This window comes from Hyperoodon ampullatus (genome assembly GCF_949752795.1).
Source record: "Hyperoodon ampullatus genome assembly, chromosome: 7".
Classification (NCBI taxonomy): Eukaryota; Metazoa; Chordata; class Mammalia; order Artiodactyla; family Ziphiidae; genus Hyperoodon; species Hyperoodon ampullatus.
The window spans coordinates 75,934,282-75,947,250 of record NC_136920.1 but is presented as its reverse complement, the minus strand read 5'-3'; the positions used below and the strand labels follow the sequence as shown (position 1 = coordinate 75,947,250).

Genomic DNA, 12,969 nt, shown 5'->3' with positions numbered 1-12,969 from the left:
GGCACCGCTGTCTAAGGCAACCTGGGCTACCTCTGTACACACCCTCAGTTGCAGTCATACCAGATTCCTGCCCTCACAGGCCGTTTCTGTAGAGTTAACTCCAGTCTTCTCCCTGGGTCTGATCTCCAAAGCCTGAGTTCCAGCACCCAGCCCCCACCCATACTCGTGAATGAGTGTCTCAAGCTGGGAAGTGCAGGGTGGCAGCACTGACCATCTGTGCAGTCCTCCCTCCACTCTGGCTGCTGTGTTCTCCTCTGAGGCTCTGAAGCTCTTCTCCTTTCCCAGACAATCTCCCTGCTGGTGAGTGGGCATCCCAGGGTGCAGGAACCTTTCCTCTTTCACAGCTCTCTCCCAGGGGCACAAGTCCCATCCTGATTCCTTTCTCACTTTTTTTTTTTCTTTTGTCATACCTGGTTATGTGGAGATTTTCTTGCCCTTTCAGCAGTCTGAGGTCTTCTGCCAGCATTCAGTAGATATTCTATGAAGATCATTCCACGTGTAGATGTATTTGTGGGAGGAGGTGAACTTCATGTCCTACTATTCTGCTGTCTTGATCACATTCTTGTCTGTGAAACTTTTGATCTCTCCAAGAAATATGAATGAAAGCCTTGCTAGGTAGAGTATTCTTCGTTGTAGATTTTCCTTTTCATCACTTTAAATATATCATGCCACTGGCTTTTGGCCTGCAGAGTTTCTGCTGAAAAGTCAGCTGATAGCCTGATGGGAGTTCCCTTATGTGTAACTTTTTACTTTTCCCTTGTTGCTTTTAATATTCTCTCTTTAATTTTTGCCATTTTAATTAAAATGTGTCTTGGGGTGGCACTTTTTCGGTTGATCCTATTTGGAACTTTCTGTGCTTCTTGGACCTAGATGTCTGTTTGCTTTCCCAGGTTAGGAAAGTTCTCAGCTACAGTGCCTTCAAATATGTTATCTACCCCTTTCCTCTCTCTTCTCTTTCTGGGACCTCTATAATGCCAATGTTAGTATGCTTGATGTTGTCACAGACGTCTCTTAAAATGTTCTCATTTCTTTTTATTCTTTTTTTTTTCTGGTCAGGTTCAGTGATTTACATTACTCTGTCTTACAGCTCAGTGATCCGTTCTTCTGTATCTTCTAATCTACTCTTCATTCCTTCAAGTGCATTTTTAATTTCAGTTATTGTATTCTTCAGCTTGTTTGGTTCTTTTTTATATCTTTTCTTTGTTAAACATCTCACTTTGTTCATCCATTTTCTCCCAAGTTCTTTGATCATCTTTACAATCATTACCTTGAACCCTTTATTGGGTTGATTGCCTGTCTCCACTTCTCTTAGTTCTTCTGGGGTTTTATCTCATTCCTTCATTTGCAGTGTGTTCCTCTCACCTTTTTTTTGCCTAATTCTCTGTGTTTATTTCTATGTATCTGGTAGGTTGGTTATGTTTCCAAATCTTGGAGAAGTATCCTCATGTAGGAGATGTCCTATGCATCTCAGCAACACACTTCCCTCTGGTCACCAGAGCTAATATGCTCTAGGTGTGCTCTCTCTGTGGGCTGTGTGTGTCTTTCTCTTGTGGTGGGTTAACTAGTTGGGTGGTCTTATAGGCATGACTGGCCTCTGGTCCAATTGGTTGCCAGGCCTTGCCTTGTGCAGAAGCTGCTGTCACTGGTTGGCAGGGTTGGGTGGCTGATAAACCCTGGCTACTGCTGGCTCACTGGTAGGCAGAGCCAGTTTCTGGGGCTGGGTGGTTGTGGGGCTAGGATTCCAGGGTCTAATGTTGGCCTGCTGGGGGGTGGGGTTATTTCCTGACATGGTTGGCTGCAATTTCCTAGGTGTCCCAAAGGTAGTGCTGGCCCACTAGTGAGTGGCGCTGGATCCCAGAGCAGTTGGCTGAGAAGATCAAGGTATCTCAGAGTTGGTGTTGGCCTGCTGATGGGCAGGGCCAGAACCCTTGGTGTCCTGGGGCCGATGCAGGCCTTATGGTGTATTGGCTGTGTCCTGACAAGGCAGGCTACAGGGCTGCAGTGATCCTATGGCTCATGTCCACCTGCTGGTGGGAAGGTTTCAGGCTTAGAAGAATCTGGGACTGATTCCCACCCACTTATGGGTGGAACCAGGTCCTAGAGTCTCTGGGTGCAGGGCCCTGGGTGTCCTGAAGCTTGTGTTGGCCCACTGGTGAGCAGGGCCAGCTGCTGACACAGCTGACTTCGGAGTCCAGAGTGTCCCAAAGTTCGTGTTGGCCCACTGATGGGTGGGATGGGATCCCATGGCAGCTGGCTGAGAGGCCCAAGATGTCTCAGAACTGGTGTTGGTCTGCTGGTGGGTGGGACCAGGGCCAAGAGGTTCCTAAGGCTTGTGCTGGCCTGCTGGTAGGTGGGCTGGGTCCTGCCACTGTAGACCATGAGGCTGTGGTGGTCCCAGGGCTGGTATCTGCCCATTGGTTGGGTGGAGCTGAGTCTCAGAGTCTCCAATTATAGGGGGCCCTGGGGGTCCTGGAGTTGGTGTGTCAGCCTGCTGGTGGGTGGCTCTGGGGCCCTGGGCGTCGTAGGGCTGATGCCTGCTCACTGGTGGGCAGAGTTGTGTCCTAGGATCTCTGGCTGCAGAGCCCTAGGTGTTCCTGGGCTTGCACCTGTTAACACTGGTATTTGGGGCTGGGTCCCTTTTGTTGACAGGGTCAAGTCCTGGGATGGCTTGGGCTCAGGAGGTCTTAAGGCAACCTGCCTGCTGGTGGGTGGGGCTTTGTCCCCACCTGGCTAGTTGCTTGGCCTGAGGCATCCTAGTATTTATGCCTACAGGCTGGCAGACAGGGCAAGGTCCTAGTGCTAATAAGCTAGAGGAAGGATTCCTAAATGGCACTTGCCAGCATCTGTTTCCATGCAGAACAATCTCCAATAAATGGCTGCTGCCACTGTCTACATGCCTAGAGTGAGTTCCAGTTGCCTCCTGACTCTCTAGGAGACTCTCCAAGATCAGCAGGTAGATCTGACCCAAGGTCCTCTTAAATCAATGCCTCTGCCTCGCATCCTGGACCATGTGAGATTCTGTGTGCCTCCTTTAAGAGTGGAGTCTCTATTTCCCACAGCCCTCTGGGTCTTCAGAAAGTAAACCCTGATGGCCTTCAAAGCCAAATGTTCTGGGGGCTCCTCTTCCTGGTACAAGACCTTCAGGCTGCAGAGCCTGATGTAGGGCTCAGACCCATTCCTCCTAGGGGAGAACCTCTGCAATTGTAATTATTCTCTCATCTGTGGGTCACTCACTTGGGGGTATGGGTCTTGACTGTACCACAACTCCACCCCTTCTACTCATCTCTCTCCTTCTTTATATCTTTAGTTGCAGCAGATCTTTTCTACTAGATTCTGGTCTTTCTCATCAATAATTGCTCTGAAAATAATTATACTTTTGGTGTGCTTATGAGAGTCAGTGAGCTCAGGGTCTTCCTACTCCACTATCTTGGCCTGAAATCATGATTATCTTTTAATGTCATCAGTTTAGAAGGAGTAAAGCTCACTTGAAATTGAAATGTGAAAAAACTTTCAAATCATTACCAGGATGGCAGAGGGAAAACCAGGGTAGTTTGGGTGGTAGTTCTAGGTCTATAACAAAGTAATTATGAACTCTGGGCAATTCACCTAACATCTGAGTGTTGGTTTCATTTGCAGAAGGGAAGGTGATGGGTTGGCCAATGGCTTTTAAGCTGTGCTCTCTTGATGTCTGTGAGTTGTGGTGGGATATATGAAGGTATTCCAGTTCTCCAGCTCTTGCTCCAAGCAGAGAAATTCTGCTTTTATCTGCTTTTTAAAGTAAAGCACTGAATAAACTTTATTTTTAAACAGGTCTTATTGCTTAAGAACATTTGAAAGCCACTAGAGTGAGTTGTTTCCACCATCCCATGATAACTTATTGATACTATAAAAGATTATGAATTTAAATTTTAAAATAATTAATGGAAAACCTACCATATGCAAGGCACTATGCTGGATGCTAGAAAATGAAGATTGTATGTAGTCTAGCCTATTGCATAATACAAGGAAAACGTAACAGTAACATTAGTGTAGAACTAGAAAGCTCAGAGGAGGGGAAGCTCTGAGATTAAATAAATAAACATACACATAGCATATGAATATATATTAATATATATGCATTATCAGTTGCATATAAATATATATAGATTATAGATATGGTACCTATATATAACATATATGATATATGTGTATATATATTTCATATGCAACCTAGAAGGAAATGAGGCAAAATTTATGTTTAATTCATGTCTTGTTAATATATAGGACCTTCATCTCCCTTCATATTCTACTCTCTTGAATCACAGTGCTTCTACACTATTGAAAATCAGAGGGTAGTTACATAATTGCTTATGTATTTATCATTGTTTCTTACCAACGTGTATGTTACACTTGAAGACAATGGTTATGATCTGTAAGGAGATATGTTTGTCAAACACTTTTTTTGTTTATTAAATGGATAGCCATTTCACACTGTAAATCACAGCATGAGACTTAAACACATTCTATCAGGAGGTTTACCACACTTTTAAAAATAACTTTTCAGTTTCTGGCTGGAGAAGATATTTCAGGCAGTATTTCAATATGATCCCCTAATGGATTCAAAGATTGTCAGTACCTTCTAAAGGCCCGCATAATGGTGATCTTTAATGTAAAAACTATTTTGTTCATCTTTTTATTTCCAGCTCAGCACAGTACTTTATGAATAAAGTACTCAATTTTTTAATAAGAAAATGTCATCAATTATTTTATAGGAAGTAAAATCCCATATAGATAGGAGCTGGCAGTAGTTTATATTGTGTTTCTAAATATCAATAACATTTTATCATCACGTTAGCACAGATTAAATTTAACTGAAGTGAAATGAAGAAAATACTGAGTCTTATGTTTGTAGTTGTGAAACACCAGTATTTTAGGATGAGCCATCAGTGCTAATGGCTCTGCAACAAAGTATGAATATATCAGATTCAATGAAAACTTAAATTCTGGAAATTCCTTGGGAAAAAATGGAAACACACATTCTAAAATACACACCAGTGTTCAGTCATCACTTACACCAGACGTTGGCAAACATTTTTGTAGAGGTAAGATGGTGATATTTTTGGTTTTGCGTCTTTGTTGGAACTACTCAGTTCTGCCACTTTTTTCAGCAGTAGAGAATATATAAATGAACGTGCATGGCTGTGTTCCAATGAAATAGGCAGCTGTCCGGATTTGACTCAAGGGACCATAGTTTGCCAACCCCTCACTTATACAGCCACAAATGATTCTTATAATTATCTTTGTTTTTCCATTGAAAACTGACAGGTATTTTTTTAATGGAGGTGCCAATAAATATTTTCTAAATAATCATTTTCAAAATCTCTGTTCCAAGATTACACTTAAAGAATTAAAATGGAGACGTGTTCTAATTTACCATACTATAGCAGTAGTTGTCAAATATAGTTTTAACTGCTATATCATAATTTAGCACATGAAATTGATCTCATGTAGTGAATTGTAGTGAATTTTATCTTCACAAAAATACTGACAAATATCAATAAATAAGTAATCTTAACTTGTAATTTTTAATTATTCTATTAATATTTGGGATTTAAAATATATTTAGCATGACTGACTTAACAACTTTGTCTTGATTTTGTGAACAAAATTTCATGAACCAACTTGATTCAGAACAATGATGAATTCAGGAGACTTAGGTATTACAAACCACTAAGGTGTGGTTCACTTGAAAACTAAAACTGTTTTAATTCTCAGCTCAGATATAATGTCATTTGCACATTTTATTCGTTTTATGTAACTCAATAACTGCCATCTCTTAAAAATATGGTAGTGGCTCAAATGAAAACATTCACTGTTCTAAAGTAACTACTGAGCATACAAACAGCTTTCTTAAAAGTGTATCCTCTACCATATGTGATGTGGCATGATTTAGTAGAAAATATCATTGGACCGGCATCAGGAGACCTGGTTATCAATCCCAATGTGTTATAAATCAACTAGATCTGAACAGATTGGTTGACTGGGATACATTAATTTACTCTTATATAATGTAGTAATAATACCATGCACCTCTCTTATAGTGACAACTTGTATTAAAAAGCATGGAAGTCCCTTGTAAGTAAGTTATCAAATACTATATAAAACTGATGCAAGGATACTTTCTCTTTCAAGGCCAGAAAAGTCTGCAAGCATTGCTGCTTCTAAATTGTGTCTTAAGATTTGTTTCATTTTGTTTGTAAGAGGGAGGAGAAAGTTCTTTTTCAAATAATTATTTATGTTTGTGGTCTTTCCCCTCTTTAACATATCATAATTGCTTTCAGCTTGCTTAAGATGAACGAGTGGGTATCTAGGTGTGTTCAACAGTTTGAAATGTAAGTAAGATGCAGTTAGGCTCTACATACACATATTTATCAATACATTTCACAGGAATCTCAATACTAAGTATTCAGTGGATGGGACAAAAATCACAACAGGCAACTTTATTTGTAGAATTTGATCCCAAAATCCAGAAAAAATAAACAAAAGGAGCCGAGTCTCTATTATGTTAGTACACAAAATAAACAAAAAAATACATCAACATTTACCATGAGATCATTTAAATGTGTCTGCAGATGATCTGATAAGGGAAGCGTGATTTACAACATGGGAAACTTTTTTTTTTTTTTAAACAACCATAGACCTAAATGCACTGCACTGTAGGTCACCTAGACTAGGTTAGCAAGAATGAGCAATGTGGTAGGTCCAAAAGGCAACCCCCAAACACCTTCCTTCAGAGGAAACTTTGGTAATTGTCTGTGGTTAAAAACAAAAAACTAAAAACACCAACTCCTGTTCTTCATCATGTTGGATGGTTATTTTGTCCATTTTTCTCCTGCGATGATGAGTCCATTTTAAATACTTCAATTATTATGAAGACACTCCAAATCCACAGAACAGCAGACACTTCCATTCTGTGCATCAAGACACAAGCATTAGCCAATGAGACATAGAATATAAATCAATGTGTAGTGTCCACCTTTATATTCAAAATGACCATCTACGTGTTGAGACCAACTCCATGAATGTTATAAAAAAATTACTAGAAAAATGCCAGAGTAGGAGTTGAAAGAAAGGAAAGATTTATGAGACCCTTCAGGGTCCCTCTTGTTGGCTACTGCTGGCAGTGCAACTTCATACATCCGTCTGAGCTCAGACCATGTTTGTTTGAGAGTCCTCTGTATTTCCATGTTGTTTGTTTACCCAACTTATTCATTGGACTTACTCTAAATGAGATTCTTTCCAAAAATAACCCCCTGAAAGATAAATTGCCATTAATAATACTAGTCAAAAGTACCAAAAGAGCCTGAAAATAACTCCAAAATGGCTTACAGAAAGGTGGGAATGTTAGGGGTAAATATAGACTATCTCATGGTGACTGTGAAGGGGAGGGTACATGTCAGTTTTTGGGAATTCATGAACAATCAATTACATGTATTAATGTAAATATACCTTTATAATCCTCCTAAATGAATCGCAAACCTAATCTCAGAGAAATAATACTAAATAACATAGGTCTCCACATCTCCTGGTCATTGTGTTTGATGGGGCTGAAGGTACAATGGGACCATGACTCTTGCTATATGAAGCTTGATGTCCTTTTTGTATTGGGGCTGCATTTTAAGATGGTACTTTTCAGGAAAGAGAAAAGAATCCACGTTTAACAGCATAAAAAGACAAGTTGGGATCCTTCCACTGATGCCTGAAGCTGAGCCAGGATTTGATAGAATTGAATGGACTAATATATATATATGTGTGTATATATTATATATATACACACATATATATATATATTTTGTGTGTGTGTGTGGTATGCGGGCCTCTCACTGTTATGGCCTCTCCCATTGCCGAGCACAGGCTCCAGAAGCGCAGGCTCAGCGGCCATGGCTCACGGGCCCAGCCGCTCCGCAGCATGTGGGATCTTCCTGGACCGGGGCACGAACCCGTGTCCCCTGAATCGGCAGGCGGACTCTCAACGACTGCGCCACCAGGGAAGCCCAGGGACTAATATTTTTAACATGTTTAATCATGGGAATATTAAGCAGATGTTTCAGCAGAAATTTGACCCTGCCTAACCCTTGCTTCAAGTTGACTACAGTCATAGCTCTTCATAAGCTTTGAAGGTAGGAAGGGGTCAGTTGTTAATTTTAATGACATATGAGGATGCCTCATGGTAACTCCTCCAAAAAGATAGGCAAATAATCACAATTAATTAAATCGTGCAGCAAGAGCTTCAGGTCCCTGCATTAGGTACTGTGATAATTAAACAAAGCAAAAAACTTCATAGATTTATAGAACACTTTCTTCTAACATTGGCAGTTTCATGAAAGAGCTTATAAAAATTTCCAGGATGAAAAAAAGATTTTTTTTTTAACCTTTTAATATGCAGGTCAAAATAGCTTAAATCAGCCATAATTGGGCCTAGTGCAATTGTTTAAATCCTGTATTTTAAAAGGCAAAAGAGAGGCCTATTTTATTCCATGGTCATCATTTGGAATTTGCCTTAATACACGGTACAGGTACCATCCATTCAGACAGATTAACCTCTGGTGAGAAGCAAATGCCTGCCTGTGTTTCCACCATGCCCCTTGGAACCTCTGCATTCAGAAACATCAGGAGTGGACCTCCTGCAGGTGTTCTCTGGCAATTGTTCAAGGCCTGGTTATCCTCAGGACACCCAATTACCTTGCATTTGCAGGTTGTGCAGGGAGATCCAGTCATTGTCCACACTGAGCCGCTAAGCCTAGAAAGGCCATAGCTGTCCAGGCAAGTTTTTCTGATGTCATAGGCGATGTTATCAGCCAGGCAGGGGTCACTGACACAGCGGGGACAACATTCCCCTTCCAAGATGGTTGTGTACTCACAGCTAAAATTGGGGCAAGTGAGCGGCCAGCAATCTACCTCTCCTTCCTGTGGAGAGAAAGCCAAAATACTTCATCATTGACCTTATGCACAATCCTGTTGCCAAAGTCCCAGAGGGGGAAATTCTCAGGAATCTCCATCACTGTCCTCACTGACTGTTGCTACTTTAGCATCATTATGGGTATGATGTGTTTCCTCCTTGAAGAACAAATACAGACATCACCCCCTCCAGAGTGCTTTTGCTGACTGTCTATACTGTAGCCACGGAAAGAGTTCGGTCCCATCTCTGCGTGCCAATGGCAACCCATAATTATTTTTATCATGAGACATCATAATTATCAATATAATTCCAGATTACGTTTTGAGCTTTCAGGCTTTGGGCTTGTTCCTTTATCTCCCTGATGCTTGGCACAGTTCTGGTCAATAAATGTTAAGCAAATGAACAAATAGATGATAAGGTACTGAGCTAGTGTGTAAAGAGAAATCTATTTCTCTTAAGGTCAAAGAGGAACTTAAACCATTGTACTATTTCAATAACAACATGCACTGAGTTGCTTATATTGGATTTAAAATTGAGGTTGGGCAATATCAGAAAAATTTCATAATGGTTTTGAATGTAATGTCTGGCTAGTGACACATCACTAATGTGTAGTAAGGTGTTACAGTTCAGACAGAGCCTCCAAGTATTCCAGGATGTGGCCACTGTGGCTCCACTGAGCTGCAATATAGTAGAGACTACTACCTATGTAGCCTCTTCCGTTATCATGACACTCATTATAATTTAGGCAAACACATGCCTAATTATTCAGTCAGCTTCACAAGACTATGGCCTTTGGTCAGCTTCATGATAGACCATGTCTGTCATGCTCATTGTTATATCATCCAGAGTCTGGCACATGCAAACTATTGATATTTATTAAATATAACCCACTTTATTCTCAAGTCGTTAAGTTATATTCAGCAGCTTCAGTTCTCCCAGGAAATAATAACCTTAGAGTCTGGGGGTGAGAGAGGATACTCTTTTGAAATTCTATGAAAATATCATGTCAAAAATTAATACCAATTTTTCTGAGTGTCTGATGATTGGCTTCTTCAAAGAGAAATGTAATTTTCCAGGCTGATGTGGAACCTAATTCTATAGTTGTGTTGTGTTTGCCTGTTCTTGAATGGGAGATGTAAGAATGGCTATGATTTGAATATATCTGAGTTATACTCCTCGGTATTAGGAGTGCTTAAGAAGGATTTGTTTCTATTAAGATTATCTGCACATTTGCCAGGTGACTTTAGAAAATCCAATAGAAATTTACAGCACAGTTTTTCTGAATGCCTGTTTTTATACAGTATCCATAGACTGAATCATTAATTTTAGCAAATGTTAAATTATTGAACACAGCTAACAGTTTCCATTACAAGTTGACTTAGTTATGACTTAGCTCCACTGGCTATAATTACCTCAGAGATGGAACATCATATTCACTATGATAATGTGTCTTAACAGTCTTTGCAACATTAGAAATCTTTGTTTGTGTTATATAGTTTGAAACAGAAAGAACCAGGTCCAGAAATTAAGGTTTTTCTCTGGACTTTCTCTAACCTGATTATATCATTAGTATCACCATATTAAGATACAAAATAACCTTCATTTTTCTACATTAAGGTTTAGCACTGTTAGACAAATTTTTCAATCTAGGAAATATGAACAATAGTAACTATTGTGCACTAAGTGCCTTCTATGTGTCAAGTACTACACTTGCCTTTCACATAACTGATCTTCACAACAGCCCTGCAAAATAGGTGCCCATCTACTTGTGTACACTGAAGGAAAGAATGATCAAGTAAAATGTTAGGACTTGCCCAAGCTAATTACACACATCTTGCATGTGGGAGAACCAGGACTGTCTCTATGACCTAGAATCAATATCAATCCCTGATATTTCTACTATGTTCTGCTATCTCTGATATTGAAACCTTTAATGGTAATGTCCCAAGAAATGAAAGATTTGGCTCTGTAAGAACTACAAGTTCCCATCAAGGCTTTGAAAGCTTTCTATCATGTGGGGAATTTTATTGATCTGGAGTGGCTAAAAAGTAGCAATTGTAAACTAACTTGGACCAAATCTGTGCTATAAATGTCCTTTCTGTCTTACATGGTGTTTTAAATAGTAGAATACTAATGTCTTCTGGAAGAACATATGCCCCGTAATTAGCCACAGGACCCACAACTCCCTGCATAGGATCACAAGTCACAGGAAACTAAATCCCACAGACAACTGAGCTTGTAAACCCCTCCAGAATATATAGGATAACACACTCTAAAGGAAGCCAACATACCAGACACCGGCACTGCTGGCAACTGTGAGTCCAGTTGTCTCCACTACGATAGAGCTTGTGTCCATTTTGATCTAAACATTGACTTGTGACCCTGGTGTCACACTCTGGGCAACAGAAAAGGTCAACGCTTGGATTCTGGCAATCACAAGCTGTCCGCCGGCAGAATATCTTCCCATCCTGTTTAGAAATGAGATTAAGGAGGTTTCATCATTAGGGAAACAATAAGCTGCACTATGGAAACCAAATCTTATAAACATTTTACAGAGAACATAGGAAAGATTTCTAGTCAGAGTGCTCCCCTGGCGACCTCCCAGTTTGCTCGAAACAGATGCACACATGTATACTCACATATACACACCCTGCCTTTCCCTGACCTTGCTTGCAGGGCAGCCCAAGTAAACATGGAGACATTTCTAAGTTGCAGACGGAAGTCAATATGTTCTTTCAAACTTTTCTTCTAAATGTTTCTTACAAATCATATTTCTAAGTAACATTGTAACTAAGCAGCTAAAAATGCATAAATAATCAAGCATTCAGTAGAGTGGAAAATCATTCTGCTGTACTTTTCCCAGTTCACAATGAACAACCTAATACATTCAAATGCATTCATCTAATTTTATCTCTGGCTCAACTCTGGGAGGAAGTCTGACTATACCCTTTTTACAGAAGAATTAACTGAGGCCCAGAGAGACTAAAAGACTTATCTAGTAACACAGAGGTAGCAATTCTCTAAGCACCACCACCAGATATTCTGGTTTCAAAATAATTTTTCTTCTACAAGATAGCTTTTAGGTTGTTTATTATAAAGAGTTACAATACGGTGTCACTTCCCACCTTGAGAGAGCTCCCCAAATTATAGGCAGAGTACAATTTCTGGAATAATGGCCCTGAACACTCAGAAGGGATTGAAGGTCAACAGCACTCAAACGTTAAGACAGAACGTTTTGCAGTGTTTCTCATTTATATGTCTGTTGCTCGCAGTAACTTCTCATCTCAGACAATGAAGAGCTAAAAATTTAAGGTGAGACACGTGGCCACCTTTTATGGTTATAACTGCTTTGCAGAATATTTAAAAAGCCAGAGAATCTCAGGGCCAGAATACACGTTAGAGGACACATAACCAAACTTTCTGACCTATACTTGATTAGTCTAGAGCAACCATATTCAAAAGTCATCAAGCCTGTGCTTAAAGCCCTCTGGTCTTGAAGAACTCACCACCATGGAAGGTATTCTAATTATGCAACTCTGTACCTTTCTGAATGTTAAAAATTGTACTTTTTCTTGCCCATCTTCATTGATCCTTGTTTACACCCTTGGTAATCATAGAACTCCCCACCCCTTCTATCACATTTTTACCTTCGTTCTTAGAAGAGAGCTCTTACGTCTCCTCTGAATCATCTCATCTCTAGATTAAACATCTCTAATTTTTGACCACTCCCCATAGTTTTGAATCTTTTCACTGTTGTTGTTGCCACTTTCTTTTTTAAATTTTTGTTTTTATTTTTAAATATTTTATTTTTTAAAATTTTTATTGAAATATACTTGATTTACAAAGCTGTGCTGTTTTAGCTGTACAGCTAAGTGATTGTTATACATACATGTAGATATATATTTTCTTTCTTTTTATTACATTTTCTTCCATTATAGGTTATTACAAGGTATTGAGTATAGTTCCCTGTGCTATACAGTAGGTCCTTGTTGGTTATCTATTTTATATATAGTAATGTGTATATTTTAATC

The 12,969-nt window shown here is 39.7% G+C and overlaps 1 protein-coding gene across 3 annotated transcripts in view; it reads right to left on the bottom strand.

The window, feature by feature from the left end:
* Nucleotides 1-6,899: 6,899 nt before the first annotated feature.
* Nucleotides 6,900-12,969, bottom strand: part of NELL1 (neural EGFL like 1) — a gene marked incomplete at both ends in the record, with an annotated part of 886,110 nt that continues 880,040 nt past the window's right edge. For all 3 annotated transcript variants that reach the window (XM_079707393.1, XM_079707394.1, XM_079707395.1), the window contains 3 exons: nt 6,900-6,950; nt 8,722-8,946; nt 11,230-11,406. In XM_079707393.1, coding sequence (XP_079563519.1) covers nt 6,900-6,950; nt 8,722-8,946; nt 11,230-11,406 — 453 coding nt within the window. The remainder of the gene's footprint in view (nt 6,951-8,721; nt 8,947-11,229; nt 11,407-12,969) is intronic.